Raw genomic sequence first — 19934 nt, 5'->3', positions numbered from 1 at the left:
GACGGAACGGTTCCGTCATGAGCACAGCTCAACCGACGCTCATGACGGAACCGTTCCGTCATGAGCATGGAAGGGGTTAAAGGAGGGTGCATTTTTTTATGTATCAACTTATACCAGTTGCCTATCCCTCGTAGTTTGGCTCCATAAAGGGCAGTTGACAAATGATTGGGAGATTCGGTTATACCTCCATTTCTTCTCAACCAGGAGACTAACCGAAGATATTCAAAATAGGCCGGTTTCCGACGAGCCCCGATCCTGGCCAATATTTCCTGCCAGGAAATCGGTCTATTCTGTATTATAAAATGTCTCAATTCGGTTAATCCAGAATTCTCCCATACATTAATATGGCTAGCTTGTAACTGGAGGCCGAGGCCGGCACATTCTCTTAATTTGAGGTATTGAAAACCAGTCAGATTCATGTCCCTAAAAATTGCCTGAAGTCTAAAAAGGGAGTCCTTTAAAGTTTTATATCGACATTTCTTAGGAAGCTTAGCAGTTTTTAAAAACACTGGAGTGGATGAACCGATTTCTAGCAGCATTCTATCAATGAAAAAAGTATCTCTACCGGAGCAAGATCCTAACAGTCGAGATACTAAATCGAGAAGGGCGGCCTCATAATATGATCTAATATGTGGGAGTGCGAGTCCCCCCATATCTATTGGTAGTTGTAAGATATTCAATCTAACCCTGGGGGCTTTCTTTTCCCAAATAAATTGTCTGAGAAGCGTATCTATTTCCCTAAAAAATACTTGATTGATTTTAATAGGGACATTGGAGAATAAAAAGATCAAAAGAGGAAGTATCGACATTTTAATCAATGATACTCGCCCTACTATTGATAATGGAAGAACTGACCATTGATCCAGTAATTTTGTTATTTTTATCTTCATTCTTAAATAATTTAGATCATATAATTGGGAAAACTGAGAGGAAACATAGATCCCGAGGTATCTTATGGGGTCAGTCCTGGATGCCTGTGATTTTAAAGAACTGGGGAATACGTCGATATCCGTGTTCAGGGCAAGAACTTCAGTTTTATTTGCATTGATTTTGTAGCCACCTATTCTTTCAAACTGAAAGAATTCACCCAAGACCTCCTCGAAATTGATCCTGTTAGGGGCCAGATATAAAATAATATCATCGGCAAATAGCTTAAGTTTGGACATATCAGGAATTGGGGGATGGATAGCAGCATTGTTTCGAATTCTTAAAACCAGGGGTTCTATAAAAAAAGTAAAGGAGAGAGAGGACAGCCTTGTCTCGTTCCACGCTTAATTCGTAACGTTCCTGCACAGGTGGCATTTATTACAAGCTTAGCAGTTGCATCCTGATAAATATTATTTAGCATTCCCACAACATTTGGCGGAAAACCAAATTGATCCAAAGTAATAAATAAAGTTTTCCAATTTACAAGGTCGAAAGCTTTTTCTGCATCGACCATTACGATACTTGCTGGAATGCGATTTAAATGAAAATACTCTAAAGCTTGTATTAAGAATTGGGTATTGGCAGCCATTGATCTACCCGCAATAAAACCTGTTTGATCTCTATGAATGACCTCCTGAGCAGCTGGTAGTATACGGTCGGCCCATACCTTCATTAATAATTTATAATCGGAATTTAAAAGACTTATGGGCCGATACGAATTCATGTCATCAGGGTTTTTATCTTTTTTAACGAATGAGATTATAATCGCTTCTTTGAATTCGCACGGGACCTGGCCTCCTTCTCTTATAAAATTAAACAAGTTTTTCAGAGGGACAAGTAGTTCCTCTGAAAAAACTTTGAAAAACTCGATTGGAAAGCCATCTTGCCCACAAGCTTTTGATCCCGCAGTTGATTTAATAGCTGCTAAAATTTCACCTACCTCAACTTGACTTTCTAAATTAAGAACCCGCTCTGAGGATAGCTGAGGGAGATCTAGAGTTGAGAAATACTCTTCAATTGAGTTACTCTGTATTTTGTATTCGGTGGAATATAACCGGGCATAAGGATCCAAAAAAAGTTGAGCAATTCTAGGGCTGTCGACAACTTCCAAACCAGTAGAGGGATCTAATATTTTTATTATTGAGGCTGATTCCTGTTTCTTTCTTATAGAATTTGCCAGGAGTCTGCCGATCAACTGGCTCTCCTCATAGACCCTCTGTTGGAATAATTGAGAGTTGCAAACTTCTTCGATGGTAAAGAAGTCTTTCAATGCCATTTTGGCCTGGTCAAATTTGTTGGGAAGAGACTGTAGTTGAAGGGCATACTCCCTCTCAAGTTCTAGCTGTAATTGAGCTATCTTATCCCTTCGGTCCTTAGATGGGGCAGTTGTGAAAGCTATTATTAGACCCCGGGCTGTCGATTTAAAATCCCCCCATACAGAGAAGGGGGAAGCAGTATTATCGTTGATCCGGAAGTATTCCCCAATCCATACCCTGAAATCTTTTACCCATTCCTCATTCTGTAATAGAAAGCGGTCCAGCTGCCACCTGGGTCGTTCCCTGTTTTCTCCATTAATTTTAATTTCCAGATTGATATAGGCATGGTCAGAGAAAGGATTGCATCCTATACCTGCTTCAAGGATCTGGAGAGACCTGGAGCTAAGGAAAAAATCTATTCTGGATGCAGTGTGAAAGCGATGTGAATAAAAAGTAAAAAATTCTCTCTCTGCGTTCCTTTCCCTCCAGCCATCCACCAATTGGAGGCCCTCAATAATGGTTTCCAGAGCTTTTTTAGTGCTCGGTTTTAATTGACCCCTCTGTTTGTTTGTCGTATCTTTACTTAGATCCAATATAAAATTAAAATCTCCTCCGAGTATCATCTGCCCCGGGGCACCAGATAATAAATTGTAAATTTGAATCAATGGAGCCTCATCATCGAGTATAGGGCCGTAGTAATTAATTAAGTTTAACCTCTTCCCATAAAGCTTTACTGCAATCCAAATCCATCTTCCCTTCAAATCTCTATGAACTTTTAGGACCTCCCAGGGAAGCTTATTTGAGAGATAGATTGCAACGCCCCTTGCTGCTAAACCTGAAGATGCAAAGAAAGCTTTCGAGAAAGTTCTGGGTATAAACAGCTTGGGGGAGTTAGACTTTAAATGGGTTTCTTGAAGAAAAAGGATTTGAGGGCATAATGAAGGTAACCATCTGATTAAGGCGCCATATTTTTTTTTTATTCAGTATGCCATTTACATTGGCCGATAGAATCTTGCATCTATTGAACTCCCTAGCCATCTATCCGTCTATTTGTGACCAATTCTCTACCTTGTTTTACCATATACATTCTAATCATAACCTTGCTCAAAAAACCTCTTGCTCTATTTTTTCCCTCTTTACCATAAGTGAACACTCGACGCCCACAACCCCGCCCTCCCCAGAAAGAAAATAGCCCCACCCTAGAATGTGGAATGATCCCTACGGACCCCGCTAACCACATTGCACCCCCCCTGCTGAACCCTGGGGTGTCTTGACCTTACACCCTTGGTGCCCTACATCCCCGGCCCCACCCCACCCCTACCTTGTGAAATATAGATATCAACGGCTTTTTCAGTTGAATTTAGACTCCCTTTGAGATTTCCTTTAATAATGCCTGGGCCTCATCTAGATCTGAAAACAAGAAGAACTTGCCCTTAACAAGGACTTTTAATTTGGACTGTTGTGCGATTGAGGCTTGGGCACCATACGTTTTAAAGAGCTGTAAGAGTTTAACAAATTATTTTCTTTTGTGAGCAGCAGAGGCACTCATGTCAGAGAAGATACGACACTTGGTGGTGGCATTTACAGAAAACTGCCTCTGCTGAATTGCTCTAGTTATTATTTTTTTTTTTATTCGGAAGTCCATAAAATTCACCAAAATTGTTCGTGGAATTGGAGAGTTCGGGAAAGGTTGTGCTGGTACTCGATGAGCCCTTGCAATTGTGAGGTCTCCTTCAAATTCCGGAAGAACAGTTTGTTTAACCCCTTGTGTGCCCTTGATGGAACCACGCCGTCATGAGCCACGGGCACCGTGTGCTCATGACGGCGTGGTTCCGTCATGGAGCGGCCGCTCCTCCCACGCGGCTCGAATTCCCCGCCTGTGCGGGCGAATTAGACAGTGGGCGGAGTCGTGATGGAACCACGCCGTCATGAGCACAGCTCGCCCGTGACTCATGACGGCGCGGTTCCGTCATGAGCACCGCGCCACCGTGCTGCCCCCAAACCCCCCCAGCGCTGCGGCGGAATTCGCGCCGCAGCGAAGGGGTTAATAAAAGATTCCACCCATTGCAATGGCTGTGACTTTTCGATTCCCTCTGGAACTCCAACTATCCGTAGATTTGATCTCCGTGAATGGCTTTCGAGATCCTCAATCTTATTTTCAAGATGTCTCTCTTTGATTGTGGCAGCTTTCATTTCTTTGGAGACAGAAGACATCTGATCCTCAAGAAGCGAGACTCTGGCTTCTGCCTCCTGGAGTCTGATAGGGAAACCCTGCATCGCCTCCTCGATTTTTCCCAGGCGTTGGTATAGTATAGTAGTTTCGATTTTCCGAGCCCTCTTCATCTCGCGGATTTCCTCTAAAATAAGATTGAGAAGGTCCTTGATGTCTAATTGCCTTACATCGCTTTCCTCACATTTCTCCAGGCTTATAATGGATTTAAGCTGGGATACAGTAGAGTCAGTAAACTCGGGAGACCTTGTTGTACTCTCCCCTTGTGCTGATACTGGTACTGGTACTGGGACTTCGAGTGGGCTTTCAGACCCTAAAGAGTCGTGCTGTGAAGAGGCCAATGCTGTTAATGAACCTCCTTCTAATATTTCAGCAGCTGCTGTCGGAGTTAGAGTCTCGCGGCCCCTGTGCATATTCGTATCCTGATTTAAGTTTTGATCTTTTTCTTGCAGATGATTATGGTCTCTTCTTTGAGCTTGAACAAGGACCGGGTCTTTGCCCCCTACTACTAAATGGCTCTGAGAAGATAGTTCCTGTCTTGGGGGTATACTGCCAAGTAGTTCCATTATCTGGTTCCCGTCTGCTAAATCGCCCTTGGTTGTAGGAGAACTAGAGCTGGAGACCGGAGGTGGCAGAGTTGCTTTTTTCAAAAATAGCGGAAATTGCTTGGAAGGGTTAATTTTATCATTGAGGCCATCAGCATCTGGATCTGTATCTGCTCTTTCGGACTCACAGCGCTGCCTGAGCTCGTCTTCCAAATGAGGCTCCTTGGCTTTTAAGGACATTAATGAGGCCAGCTCCTCTTCAGAGCTCTCAAAAGTGCTGTCTTGGAGTGGAGTAAGTGCAAGCTCATCTCCCTTTTGAGCCAGGCTAGCAGTTTGTCTTGTCTCCTTCACCTGAGCTAGGCGAGTTTTTATTTTCTTTTGACGGGCTACGTTGTCATTTTTGACCATCCCGCTGCTGCTCTTTAGGGGTTTACCCATTTTTTATGCTGATAGGCAGAATCCGAAACCAAAGTCTTTCCCGACCCAATGGCTTAACCGCTATATAAGGTTATATAGTTATTGTTATAGTCCCTTTAATCTTCGGGGCCAATATAATTTAGTGCAAGAAGGTGAGAGATCCAGGGCCATAAACCATAGAAAGAGTTTATTTTCTAACGGAAGGCTCAAGTTTTTCTATCAAAAGATTGTTCTTACAGTGATAGCTTCAATGTGTACTGAACTGTGCCTAGAACAGGAGCACCATTACTCAATTACTCACTCAGTCATGCTCCTGCGGCTGGCACAAGTCCAAGCTCCTGACTCCTGTCTCCTCCAGACACTTAACTCGTCTCGTCCCAGTATAGCGCGTGGCTCCTCAAAGGGCTACTCTCACTCAGTCATGCTCCTGAGGCTGGTACAGGTCCGAGCTCCTCCCACCTGCCTCCTCCGGACGCTTAACTCGTCTCGTCCCAGTATAGCGCGTGGCTCCTCAAGGCACTTCTCTCCGCCTTCTCGCCTCAGGTACTGTATTTGGGATTACTGATGGCGCCGCACCAAAGGAGGCGAAAACAACATGAAAAACTCACTGCCGAGCAGGAAGGAACGCCGTCAACGCCGGCGTTCGTAGTCCGCCATACGAGGTGGGCGTGGAAGCGAGGAAGTTGCGGGCACCTGACTAGCCGGAGGCCGGGCGCTCCGCTGTCATCCTCCCTCATGCCCAACTAGGCTTGATAAAGGATAAAGGGGGAAACTCTATCAGCAAGAAAAGTCTACCTACAAGCCTGAAGACACATGCTCTGGCTTGTAGGCGGCCCTTTCTTGCTGATAGAGTTTCCACCTAATATCCTTTACTATAGAAGGGTTGCCCCAGTTTAAGTAGCAATATTTTAGCCCAATTTAGTTTATGATCTTTCAGTTGATCCCTAAGCATGCCTGTCTTTGTGTTTCCTTGACTGAGTTTTGCTTGTGTAGTCATTCAAGAGATCTAATCTCTGAAGAGAGCTTATTATCGAATAAGCCTTGCCTTCCTGCCACAGTCGATCTTGTTGATCCTAATTATACCACGGTCCGTCGCTTAAATTTGTCTCAAATTGAATGTAGTTAACCACTTCTCTAATGTAGACCTTAAATGCCTCGTAATAATGTGGCATATTTAGCTACAGTCTAAGAAGGAGTCTGTAGGAAATCTCCAGCTGAATTGCCTCATCTCAGAGCAGGGCATCATTGGTACCACCTTCACAGGTGAATGGTGTGATAATGTCCAGGGTAGTTAACAATATCTGATACCCAGGGAGTCCCTGCTTGTGTAACTAGCCAATAATCTATGCGTGACATTATGTTGTGGTGTCCAGTAAAAGGAGTACTTCCTTTACTCTCCATGTTGATGTCTCCATACATTTACCTGATCTAGCATATCTATTGCTTCACGGAGAATTTCCCCCACCCATGGATTGCATGCACCCATGCCACAGTAACTGTCAAGTTCGCGATTCAGAACTAGGTTGAAGTAACCTGCTCAGACTATTAAATCAATTTCAGTTCAACAGAGTATGTTGAATATTGTGATGAGCTTTTCAGGCTTGTCTAAATTTAAGAGAGGTATGTATTAATTAGCACAGTTTTCCTATTGTGAAGAAGGCTCGTTAACATTAAGTATTGGCCATTCGGGTCCTCTGTTTTTGTAGCAGTGAAAAATCAAGGGAGCTTTGTATAAATATATGCATATTTATCTGGCACATATACTATATGACAAGGAGACTCTGTGTTGTCCCCAACATCTAGCAAAGTTATCCTGGCTGCAAAGTTCTAAGTGTGTTGCCAGGAACATGGCTAGGTCTAGCTTATATAACTCACTAAATGAGAAGGACGTCTACTTAGGGGTAATGAATACTAGAATACATCCCCCACAATGGTTAGAAGGATAAAAGAAAAAAAAACTGATAACCAGACCCTAGAACGGGGGCTTCGAATTATAGTGTCAGAGTTACCTTTAAAGGTAAAAAACTAATTTTGATATCCCAAAGGCTTGTAAATACTGCCCCCCACCCACTCAGTGAGTGGCATGCTTCATCACAGGGCCGCTGCGACAACCTGACACAGACTAACGTCCAGGGAGGAGCGCAAGGAAAAATAAAAATTATAGAAAAGAAAGAATTTGACAGGTAGGGATCCCTAATGCAGAGAAAAATCTAAAACTGTCTAAGTGTGTATCCAAGACCTTTATTGTGGGTCCCACTTGGCAGGATTAAAAGGAAAAGTAATACGGGTATATGGGAAAGTAACGTCACCATTACCCTGCCTGCTGTATCAACATGTTTTTGCCCTAGATTGCTTCCTGGTAGGGTCATTGGCAGTCATCAGGATACAGATCCCTAAAGAAAGTCCTAATAATGTTCCCTCCTAGTCTTATCACTTAATAATGGCAATATTTGCCCTTTTTGTAGACACACACCGTCTGCGTACCTACGGGAATAAAATACCATTCATAATTATATTTAATCATATAACTATAACTTTCCTTACTCCCCACGATAAGTGAGTTATCTTTTAACTTATTTTGTTGCTCTCTCCACCTATTGTGTGCTCCCCCACATATTAAAATCGTATACCTAGTGAAAGGTGACACAATCCATGTGATCTGCAATATTTCCCCAGGTGCCCAGTTGTCTGTATGGTGCCCAACCTACCCGAGTTTCATCACTGATGATCCTAACAAGGGACAGAGTGGGGACATTGTCTTATAATCACACTATAAAATTGAACACCAATGACCGATGTTTAGAAGATAGGAAGTATCACCGCTGTATAGCTATACAGGCAACTGGGCACCTGGGGAAATATTGCAGATCACATGGAGTGTGTCACCTTTCACTGGGCATACGATTTGAAGTAGATGGGTTTCTTGTAAAAATATAGTCAGGGTTCTCGCTTAAAAGATCTTTATTTGGCATCTTTTACTTATGTTTTTTCAAGTCTCTGGGGCAGCTTTAAATGTTGACCGGGTCACGTTGGAAAGGACCTACAGAGCTCTGCAACCTACTCTATTCCCAGCTTGGCCATGTAACCAATGTTCCTTTTGATTCCTACTTCAGAATGCTAGAGTGTTAAGATTTGTTCATGGTCTGTATTACCAGTGATATGTTGTTCCATTTTTGCCCTTCATCGGGAATGTGGGCAATGCCATAGTCATAACCATTCTTCTCTCTACTCCCATTTTTTTTTTTTGCAGTTTTATATAGCGCAAACTCCACCCGAAGATATCAGAGTGCTTTACATGAGCACCAGTTGCATTACAGATGGACACATTTTTTTTCAGTCATGGGGCGATCAAGTGATTTGCCCAGAATCACAGGATGTTTGAGCCTCTCGCCATACTCGAACCTGGTTCCCCAGCTTCAAAGTCGGCCGCTCTAGCCGTTAATCCACACCCCTCCTTTGTTTTCTTTCTGGGTTTGTGGGTGCTAAGGTATGAAGTGTTTAATTCTGTATTGGTATAAGGTATGTAGTCATAACAAAAGTAATGTTGTAGGTTCAGAAATCGGAGGATTGAATTGGTCTGTGTTCAATCCTATTGGATCCTGATCTATGGCCTACATAGTTGGGTTGTTTTGATGAATTCAATTATATTAATTTTCTTTTTTTTAATTATAGGTAATAAATGTTAATAATAAAGGTCAAAAAAATATTTTGTATTTAGATTCCCATTTTAATCCATGAACTGATAAGTGTGGAAGTCTGGAAACAGAAGGTATTCCCTGTGCTGTGCAAATTGGAGGACTTTCATCCACAAAGCACCTTCCCCATCTACATGGTGGTGAGTACAAAAAGGCCATATGGTCTTTGTAGGGAACAATGTCTTGTAAGAATGCATGAATGAATGAATGAATAAATAGGCATTTGCATAGCGTGAAAATACTCCAAAGAGTGTCCCAGTGTTGAACGTAGGACAGCCTGCCAGCCGCAAAAATGACCATCTTACTCAGTTTGTTGAAACAGCCAGGTTTTTATCTGTTTCCTGAAAACGGGAAGCTCTGATATGGCACAGAGTTCCCTAGGGAGTTTATTCCATGCATTTGAACCACATAATGAGAAAGATCCCCACCCCCAGTTTTGGCCTGGCTAATTTTTGGAATCCTGGCTAAATAGCGGTGTGAAGATCGCAGATCTCGGGGGGTGGGAGGGAGCACATATCCTCCTCCTCCTGTACACAGCTCCCTTCTTGTGGAGGGCTTTATGTGCCAGGTACAATGTCTTAAAAAGAATCCTCTTTCTGATAGGCTGCCAGTGAAGCACCCTCAAGTGTGAGGTCATGTGCGTTCTTGGAGAAAGATTTAGAATTATTCTGTATGCTGCATCCTGGGCTAACTGTAAACAGCTGAGAAGATGGTCTGGGAGGCCTAAATAGAGAGCATTTTTATAGTCTAGCCTCAAGGCTTGGATCACCATTTTCCTAGTTGCTACTGACAGAAAAGAAAAACATTGTTTCAGAGAGTGTAGGATCCCGAAACAGGAACCCACCAATGTCTGAATTTGAAGATGGAAAGACAGGGCATTGTCAATTTTAATTCCTAGTCTTTTTTTTTACAGTACTTTGTAGTGTACATGAGGTAGGAATGTCTTGCGGCCAACAAGTCCTCCACACCTCAGGTGAGGAGTTACCAAAAAACACAATCTCAGTTTTATCAGGTTTGGATTTTAGTGGGTTAGATCATAGCCAATTAAACACATTGGAAAGGCAGGACTTAATGGCCCTTCCATCAAATTTCTCTCCCTTTTCACAGGTGAAAAGTAGCTGAGTGTCATCTGCGTATGATATTACTTTCACTCCCAGTGCTTCTGCCAACACAGCTAGGGATGTAAGATATGCATTGAATAATGTGGGACCTACCCCTGAGGGATTCCTACGGCCAGTTAACAAACTGGAGATGAGCACAGAGGAATCCACACTTCTTGACTTCTATTGTTTAGAAAGGAAATCAGCTGCTTCAGAGCTAGGTCTTGAATCCCAATAGCCTGAAGGCAGGCCAACAATCTTTCATGAGGGGCAGTGTCAAAAGCTGCAGATAGATCTAACAAAAACAAGACGGTCATGCCCCATTGTCCAGCGTGCCTTTGATGTGGTCAATTATTTCTAACAGAGCTGTTTCAGTGCTACAATTGACTCTGAAACCCGAGTGACTAGGGTGGAGGAGGTTGTTATTTTCAAGGTAACTCGAGATCTGTGAGTTAACATGCTTTTCTAGGATTTTTGAGAATGGTGGAAGAAGAGAGATTGGTCTATAGTTGGCTAGAACTTTGGGATCAGCTGTAGGTTTTTTAAGTAAGGGTAGGATTTTAGCATGTTTCCATTTAGTGTGTACAGTACCGAATGACAGGGATTCCTTTAGGGCTCTGTTTACCACTGGATTGATAGCCAAAGCCACATTAGTGCAAAGGCTGGGTGGGCAAGGATCAAACGGGGACCCTGACTTTAGTCCCTTAATGGCCATTAGAAATTCATCCATGGAAATATATAGGAAGATAGGTAAAGTGGGTGCCTCCTGAATACTTCTGTTTGGACCAGCTACCTCGACAAGGCTTTCTGCTATCTGAGTAATATTCTCCAAGCTTGCTCGGATTGTAATTATCTTGTCATGGAAATACTCAGCCAGCTGTTTACACCTTTCAAAGTGATGTATTTTGTTGTATAGTGTTGGGTGTTGTGTATTGTATTGTACATGATTGTGAGAGTCTACTTTTGTTATTTTGCTGCAAACATAGCTCTATGTAGAGAAGCAAGTGTGTGGAAATTTTGCAGGTGTTTGTGCTGACCATTCTCGAGGCACATTTGTTTTCAGTCCCTTGGTGGTCATGTTCCTGAGTTCTGTGGTGCTCAGGCATTCTCTTGATGGTGTAGGTGCTACTTTTCACTATCTGGCCAAGACTAAGATCTTGACTGTCTCCTTGACTTCCAAGTGGTCTTGAATGTTTTTTGTATTTTTGCCAAGACAAAGTTATGCATTGTTGCTTGTACAGAGTAGAGGGTTCCACAAATATATTTCTTCTTAAAGTTCCGGACGGTCACCAGTGGTGCCAGTGTTGAGTTAAGGGATCTGATCTATAAGTATCTTTGCAGTTTTAATTGGATGAAGATTGGGCTCGTTACTAGATTACCCTATTAGCAAAGCAGAGAATTCGGTCCTGCATAGCCAGTGGTGTGCTTGGAAGACTAGTGAGGTGTGGTCAAGTAGATGAAGGTTTAACAGTTATCATGCTGCCCCTTTTAAATTCTTTCCAGTCTTCATTGTAGTAAGAACAGAACCTCAAAGATATAGCATTTTTCATACCTTAAGCAAGGCATGATGAGAGCTATGGAAGGTTGGAACTTATGTCGAAAAGCTAGGTGCGTGATGTTGTGAAAGAGTTTGCAAGGAGTCTAAAGGTTGTAAAACTGCTCATTTGGGGGTGAGCAATGGGATAACATCCATTATTTATTTGTTTAATAAAATACCAACATTTTGCCAATCGCACTTCAAGAAGGAAAGGAATAACAACATAGTACATCTGAGACTAAGGGTCTGTTTAAAGCGTTGTTTTGTCATTTACGTGAAGGAATTAACAACAAGCTAGTATTTGTTTAAATATCATGAAATTAAAGAGTCCGTCCCCAAAAACATAAAAGATTTACAAATGTGTTAGGTTTTGCCTCATCCAACCCTCTCCCCAAAACCCTGGAAATGGCAAAGACGTTTGTCTTCTTTTTTTTAGAGAGGTTTACTAAGCATTTATTCCAAAGTTCCCGTGACATATGCTCACTTGTACTGCTTCTTCGCTTCTCTCAACTTCAGTGTATTCACCCATACTTGCATTTTTGCCTTGATACCAACATACAGTTGCTGCCCACAACATGAGTGGGATTACCACCATTGTGCTGCGACCATCAAGTTGTCAAGAACTATGCCCCCTGTGTGCCAGGGCCAACATAAATTTAGGGAGTACCACCATTGGGCTAATATGATGCTAGGGATTAACACCCTTGTTCCAGGGTCAGTATGTTGCCAGAGATTACCACCATTGTGCTAGCATTTTATGAGGAATTACCAGAGGGCCATTGTTTTACAGGGGATAACCACCATTATGGCAGGGCCATTGTTTTACAGGGGATTACCACCATTATGGCAGGGCCATTGTTTACAGGGGATTACCACCACTATGCCAGGTTCAGTATTTTATCAGATGTTGCCACACTTGTGTCACAGCGAACATGTTACAGGGGGCTGCCACCATTGTGCCACAGCCAACGTTGCAAGCGATTACCGCCATTGTGCTAGGGCGAGCATGTTACCAGGAATTGCAACTAATGTGCCAGGGTCTGCGTGTCACCAGGGATTACCGCAGGTATGCTAAGGACAGCATTTTACCAATAATAACTACCATTGTGCTGGTATATTCCCATGAATACCATCATTGTGCCAGGGCCAGTGTTTTACCAGAAATGACCACCACTGTGCCAAGACAAGGCATGTGGCCAGAGATTACAACCATTATATCAGGGCCTGCATTTTTACAGGAATTACCACCCTTGTTCCAGTACCTACCTGTTGCCAGGGAATTGAACTGCTGTGCCGCTGGGGCAAGTATTTACGGTTTGGGCAGTGGACAAAATGCTCGCTCCTCACCCACGCATGCAGACATTCAGGCACACACATGCACTGACATATGCACTCAGAGTTTTGCACAGGCGTGCATGCACACATATGCTCACACTGACGTGCACATGCACTTGACACCGACATAGACACACTCACACAGGTATGACACATACGTGCACACAGAGGCAGACACACACACACTGTCAGTGCATATTTTTTGTAACTTGTCTTCCCAATTGTTGCTCCTGCTTGGGCAACCTGTAAGAAGGGGGAATGGGTCAAGTGTGGGGGGTGTGCCAGTAAGGCTGAGAGGACGATGAGCAGTGTGGCACCAAAGGAAATGTGGGATGGCTAAAAAGCAGAGTAGCGAGGGCATTAAGGGAGAGTGGGTGCGAGTGCTTGGTGTGGTCTGGAGGTCTTACAGGAATTGGGGGATGTCTATCAATCAGAAGTGCAGGCCGGGAGAGGTCAAAGGGCCGAAGTGCCTTCCTTGGAGTGAGGCATGACGTGAGCAAAACTAGGCAAACACAAAGAGATGATGGTCGGAGTGCTAAAACTTTTCAAACACTCACCCCCAGTCACAGATCTGGGTTGAAACCATCATCATTCTTTAGCTCACTTTGCCACCCCAGTTCAGACACAGCTATATTCAAATCAGTCTTGACCCTGTGCCTCATGGGAACAGTCCAGCCCGAACTGCTAAGCCAGGTCTTCCCTGGACCGGAAACAAGCATCCTGGGACCGGTTTCAGGCTAACAGCCCTCTTCAGCCAGGCTAGCTTAAATCCAGTGGCAAAGTGAGCAAGGCACCCACGTCTGGGCATACCCTGCCAACGTAGGGCGTACAAAGCAAACACAAGGAGATGATGGTTGGAGTGCTGAAACTTTTCAAACACTAAACCCAAGTCACAGATCTGGGTTGAGTGGGGTGTTATCAGCTATTCACTTCCTCTTCACCTTTCAGCTATGGGCTATGCTATATGCCTAACTACACACTGAATTTCCTTTTTTTCTCTTCCTCAACTATAGTTTTCTTTTTAATTTGCTGCTGTGCTGTTACAGTGAGACCTAAAATGTTGAGGACGGTGGGGCTGGTCCAAAAAGTGGTGCTTAAAGCTCAAAGGTCTCTTATCAAAGTTTTGTCTTTAATGCCATTTTAAAGGGCCAAGAGAGTTTAAAGCATTCCACAAAACGGTACAATGAATTCTCATAGGTTTCCTGATGCTGCCTTCTAGTCTGCCAGGGGGTTTCTGTCTATTAGAGGGATGCTGCTAGGTCTGTTATAGACTCTTAGTTTATTACTTCGCTTTTTGCGGACTATGGGCTGAGTTCCTAGGGCCAGATAGTTGATGGCTTATATTTCTTCTATTCATTGCATTTTAGGATCTTGGTTTTGAATGAGTTCAGCCATTGCTTGTTCCTCAGGTTTTATTGATCAACAGCTCAAGGCCAATAGTCTGGTCATGAAGTTGTTAAGATTTATTAGGTTTTCCAGCTCTATACTGATCTGAGTGAGTTAGGACGATTTAACAGGTCTCCTGTCTATGTAAATATTGGTTTGATTGCAGAGAAAGGTTTACACTGAGAAGGAGAAGTGGAGAAGAAATAATAATATCAAAATAAGTGTGCATGGGGTGCAGTTTAAACAACCGATACTAGAATGTATAAAGGCTGTATGGATCAATCTAGACTGGCGACCTGGCCATTTTGTTAGCAGGGGTTATACACCAACAGTGGCTAAGCAGGGTCTACTGGGGAGAGTTAAGTCCATCCATAAAATGGCAAACAGAAGTGACATAATGTTTTCGGAATACCTCGGTTTGACTGTTGTTGACCAGTTTATCCTGGTGACAGTGAGAAGCAGAGCCTACTATACTTCTTACAGCCAGCTAGATAGAGAACACCTGTTGTGATGGGAGATATTACTTCGAGTATCCAGTAATGCCGAGGCACAATAGATGTCAGGTTGGATTTAAGTATGGCTGCTCAGTAAATAGATGTATGAGTCGTTGTCCGCTAAATGTAGGAAGTATCCCCTGGCACAGTTTAGAGTCTAATGGGATCCTGCCTAAGCCTGATAAATACCTAACGGAGTGGGCTTTGGCGGTGGAGGTTCCTATTAGCGCCACTAAACTGATAAAAAGATAGAGGAAGTGTTAGACCTGCCAGTCCTTTGGCTGTTCCCTCCTCATTTTTTTTCCCTTTACCCTCAAATTTTTTTTGTCTACTAGTTACTTTTTTGGTGCTGACGTAGAGGCCCTGGGTGCCCATTCTCACTGATTGAGGGTGAGGCACAAGGTGCTTCTCCAAAATGGAGGGTGAATGAGGTCTCCTCTACAAAATGGTGGCCTAAACTGTCACCTCAGAACCTGGGCCATAGACTGTCATGAGGGGTTCCAGAACCTTCTGGGTCACTCTGGCTAGTCACGGTCCAGGCTATATATAGAGGAGGGGGGCGGCGGCCATTTTAGGTAGTAGGTGTGAGATGAGGTAGTCCGGAGCCAGGCACCTGAGTGGGGAGGTGGGTGTGCTAGTGGGGGGAATTGACCGTACTTAGGGCCTGCTTTTCCCCCCCCGGTTGACACTGCCCTCTACCTTGTGACCTAACCCTGACTCTATCCTCTGACCTTGGGGAACAAGCCAACCTTATGGTCTACTTTGCCTAGTCAGGACTTCTGAAGGGAATAGGGATAGGGAGTTACCATCACTGGCCCAAATTCTCTATAACCCTGCTGCTGCCCGGAGCCCTGGAGTATCCCAGATCTTGTAACTGACAGCTGTTCTGGACTAGGTAGAAACATGACCAGCGCCACAGACCTGGGAAAACTGGCTGTCCGGGTTGATTGCCCCTGAGCAGTAGATCACCCCCTTAACTTGGGCCACCCCCTCTGGAGATTCCATAAGGAGACCCTTACTGCTGCGGCCTGAGGCCCGTTGGATCACCCCTCCTGTCATCAGGGGCTTGTAAGGAGGACTGGGGCCCCATCGTTGCCAGTGTAGTTTGAAACGCGGCCCTCGGTGAGGGGAGCGCGCCGCCGAGGTTTCCTGTGGGCCGCGCTAGGCCTGAGGTTCTGGTACTCAGATCACGTGACGGGGGGCGGACTGCGAGACGCCGCCCCCGCCGCTGTGCGAGTTGCTGACTGGGCTGTGCCCTCGGAGGTCGCGCTGCTTAGGCGACTGCGGGCACGAACCCGGGACGAGTGAAGGAGCGGACCTCTGCATCTCAACCCTCCCTCCTGCCGAACTGCCACGGGGAAGAAAGGCCCTCGGCCCGGACATCGCCGGGAGGCCAAGGAACTTGCGCAAGGGCCGATGTCTGGCCGAAGAGTAAGGTAACCCCAGGGGAGGGCGGGAGACTCGAGTGAGGCCCAGAGCCGCCCCTCCCCTGGGGGAGGGACGGAGGAAATAGAACACCCTTCATCAAGTCTGCTGGGCAGGTACTGAAGAGGAGAGGGTTTGGTGGGAGATAGGGGCGAACCAGCCAACCCTGTTTCGGTCTGCATAATACACTGAGTGGGATATGAAGTCCTCAGCCAGGCTCTGAAATAAGTCACATTCAGTCCGCAAATGCAGCGTTGCGACCCCTGACTTCTGGATCGGATAAAAGGTCTTGTAATTATTGACCTTACTTAAAGCAATGTCAACGCCATGTGCAGCATAATCTTTATTGACTTTATTTAAAGCAATGTCAACGCCATGTGCAGCATAATCTTTATTGACTTTATTTAAAGCAGTGTCAACGCCATGAGCAGCATAATATTTATTGACTTTATTTAAAGCAGTGTCAACGCAATGAGCAGCATAATATTTATTGGCTGAAGCGTGAAATGAGTGTGATGCAAGCACAACATGTTATCGGGTATAGGCCTTCCCACTCGAGCCAAGCTACCCCCGGATGTTAGGTCCAACAAGTTGGTGTTCAGCGGTGGGATCCTGAGCTTGTGCTTGTGTCCATTCATAAGCGGTTCAGCGTGCGCCACGCACCCTGCACCTGATTTTTTCTTCTATTGGAGTTTTCTCCAGGTTGTCTCCCTGATTGGAATTTTTCGAAATTGTTTCTGTCCTGTGGTGTGACTTCCTTGATAAGGAAGGTTCTCCTAACGTTAAGTTCTTTTCCGCAGTGTTAGGGCCCCCCTGGCAGGATGGAGTTTGAGCTGGGTAGGCTGGAAGAGTATACTGTAACCCAGCTAAAGGAATTCTGCCAGGAGAGGGGGGTATTTTTCAAGCAGGGAGCGAAGAAAATAGAACTCCAGACTAGCTTGAGAGCCTGGGTTATGGCCCACCCTAGCGGAAAACGGGAGGAGGAGGGGCCAGGGCCGGACACCACGGAAGGGACAGAATCACTTTTCCCCCCTGAGAGCGGCCATATGGATGTAGTTCCTAGTGCCCCTTCAAGAGCTGGTAGTAGCGCTTCGGGGGGAAGCCTGTCTTCAGCTGATTTAGTCGACAGGAGGGAGGAGAGGCAATTCAAAATGGATTTAGCCCGCTTGGAGAAAGAGAGGGAAGAGCGGAGGTTCTTCCATGAGCTCCATTTGAAGGAATTGGATCTCAAGGCCCTACAGTTCGGAACCCCCAGCAGTCCCGTTGGTGGCAGCGTACATAGAGAGATCACCAGGGAACCCAGACCCTAGCTACCAAAGGACGTAGTCGCCAGCTACGGTGTCGGGGATGACATTGCTAAGTGGTTGGAGCCTATGAGGTCTCCTTACGAGCCCATGGGATCCCCGAAGTTCAGTGGGGGGGTGGTCTATATAGGTATATGCCTCCGGTGGGGAGGGACGCCCTTTTAGCTCTGGAACAACGAGAGCAGACCAATTACCCCACCATGAAGGTCGCCTTGATTAGAAAGTTTGGGCTGACCCCTGAGAAATAAAGGCAGAGATTCCGGGGTAGCCAAAAGCTGGCCACCCAGATTTGGGTGGACTTCCTAGACTACGCCAAAAAGGCCTTGGAGGGCTGGGTACAGGGCAGTGTGGTGAAGGACTACGAGGGGTTGTATAACCTGATTTTAAGGGAGCACCTCCTCGAGAAAAGTTTTCCGGAGCTGCGTGAACACCTGGTGGACAGCAAGCTAACTAATCCTATTAAGCTTGCAGAGGAGGCGGACATCTGGGCAAGTACCCGGGTATCCTCAAAAGGGACTGGGGGGAATTTCCAAGGGACTGGTCAGGGCGCCCCCCAGAAGAAAGAGGGGGGAGACAAAAAGAAGGAGTTCCCTAAAGGCCCCCAAAATAGTTCGCAAGGGAAGGGATTAGGATTCCCTCCTAAGGTTGGCCCCCACAAACCCCCTTATCCTGACCGTGGTCAGCAGCCTAGAGTTGTCCGTTGTTATGAGTGTGGCGAGATTGGGCATTACAAGGGGGATGCCAAGTGTCCCAAGAGGCCACACCCTCCAATTGGAGGAAAGACCCCTGGGGTGGCGAGCGTAGTGCTCGGGGAGGAGTTGCCCCTAGATAAGGGAGCTGAGTGGACAGGGCTAACATTAGTGTCCCTTGGGGATTGTGAGATGCTTCCTAAGACCCATGTGCCCTCGAATACTACTAAGTACAGGCAATGGGTCACCATCAATGCCCAGAGGATGGAGGCTCTGAGAGACACAGGAGCCAGCATGACTATGGTAAGGAGTCAGCTGGTGTCCCCAGAGCAGGTGGTTCCCAACGTAGTCCACCCGGTTGTGATGGCTGGCAACCGAGAGGGTCACTATCCGGTGGCCCAGATTCCCTTTGAGTGGGGAGGGATTGCGGGTCCTCTACGAGTTGCGGTAAGCCCTGCCATGCCGGTCGACTGTCTGTTGGGAAATGACCTTGAACATACGGCATGGAAGGAGGTCGAGTTCAAGGCTCATATGGAGATGTTCGGGACGCCCGAGTGGACTTGTGCCAACACGCGGTCCGTGACTGCCCAGAGAGGGAGTTCACAGAGGTTGTAGCCTGGGACAAAGGCCCAACCAGCTGCCAAAAAGGGTAAACGGGGACAGGGGAAGCCTGCCCTGGCATCTGCACCTCGTAAGATGGATGGGGCAACTGAGGTGGTCCCGGAGTCCACAGAGGGGGATGTGACTTCCCTGGAGGGCTTACCTACCCCTGCAGAATGGCAGGTGGAGGGAGGACATACCAGGGAGGAGTTTTGTCGGGCCCAGAAGGAGTGCCCCACCCTTGAGGGCTTACGGCGGCAGGCCGAAGCCCAAGCAGCGGGTAACGATCCGGGGAACTTCCACATATATTGGGAAGATGGTCTCCTTTATAGCGAACCCAAGGCTCCGGTGCATGGATCATCCCGGGCCTTGGTGGTTCCCCAGCGTTACCGAGCCTTCCTGTTGGAATTGGCTCACGAGATACCCTTGGCAGGACACTTGGGACAAGACAAGACCTTTGCTTGGCTTGTCCCTCACTCTACTGGCCTCAGATGAGGATTACGTCCGACACTTTTTATAGGACGTGTGTTACCTGCCAAGCTAGTGGGAAAACAGGGGTGAAGCTGAAGGCTCCCCTGGAACCACTGCCTGTCGTTGGCACCCCCTTTGAAAGGGTGGGCATCGACATTGTGGGGCCATTGGATCCACCAACGTCTGCCGGTCACAGGTTTATCTTGGTTCTGGTGGATCATGCCACCCGGTACCCAGAGGCTATCCCTCTGAGGACCATTACTGCACCTGCGGTGGCACGGGCCCTGATGGGAATTTTCACCCGGATGGGATTCCCCAAGGAAGTTGTGTCGGACAGTGGTACTAACTTCATGTCGGCATACATGCGGGCCATGTGGAAGGAGTGTGGAGTTACTTACCGGTTCTCCACCCCCTATCACCCCCAGACCAATGGTCTGGTGGAGAGGTTTAACAAAACCTTGAAGGGCATGATCAGGAGTCTGCCCGAGAGCCTGCGGAGGAAATGGGACGTCCTCCTTCCTTG

The 19934-nt window shown here is 46.0% G+C and overlaps 1 protein-coding gene across 1 annotated transcript in view; it reads left to right on the top strand.

The window, feature by feature from the left end:
- ZMYND10 (zinc finger MYND-type containing 10) overlaps positions 1-19934 on the top strand; it is a 306520-nt gene that overhangs the window by 85538 nt on the left and 201048 nt on the right. The window contains exon 3 of the mRNA XM_085627752.1: positions 9094-9210. Coding sequence (XP_085483878.1) covers positions 9094-9210 — 117 coding nt within the window. The remainder of the gene's footprint in view (positions 1-9093; positions 9211-19934) is intronic.

This window comes from Triturus cristatus, chromosome 9 (genome assembly GCF_964204655.1).
Source record: "Triturus cristatus chromosome 9, aTriCri1.1, whole genome shotgun sequence".
Classification (NCBI taxonomy): domain Eukaryota; kingdom Metazoa; phylum Chordata; class Amphibia; order Caudata; family Salamandridae; genus Triturus; species Triturus cristatus.
This window is presented reverse-complemented; position numbering and strand designations above follow the sequence as displayed.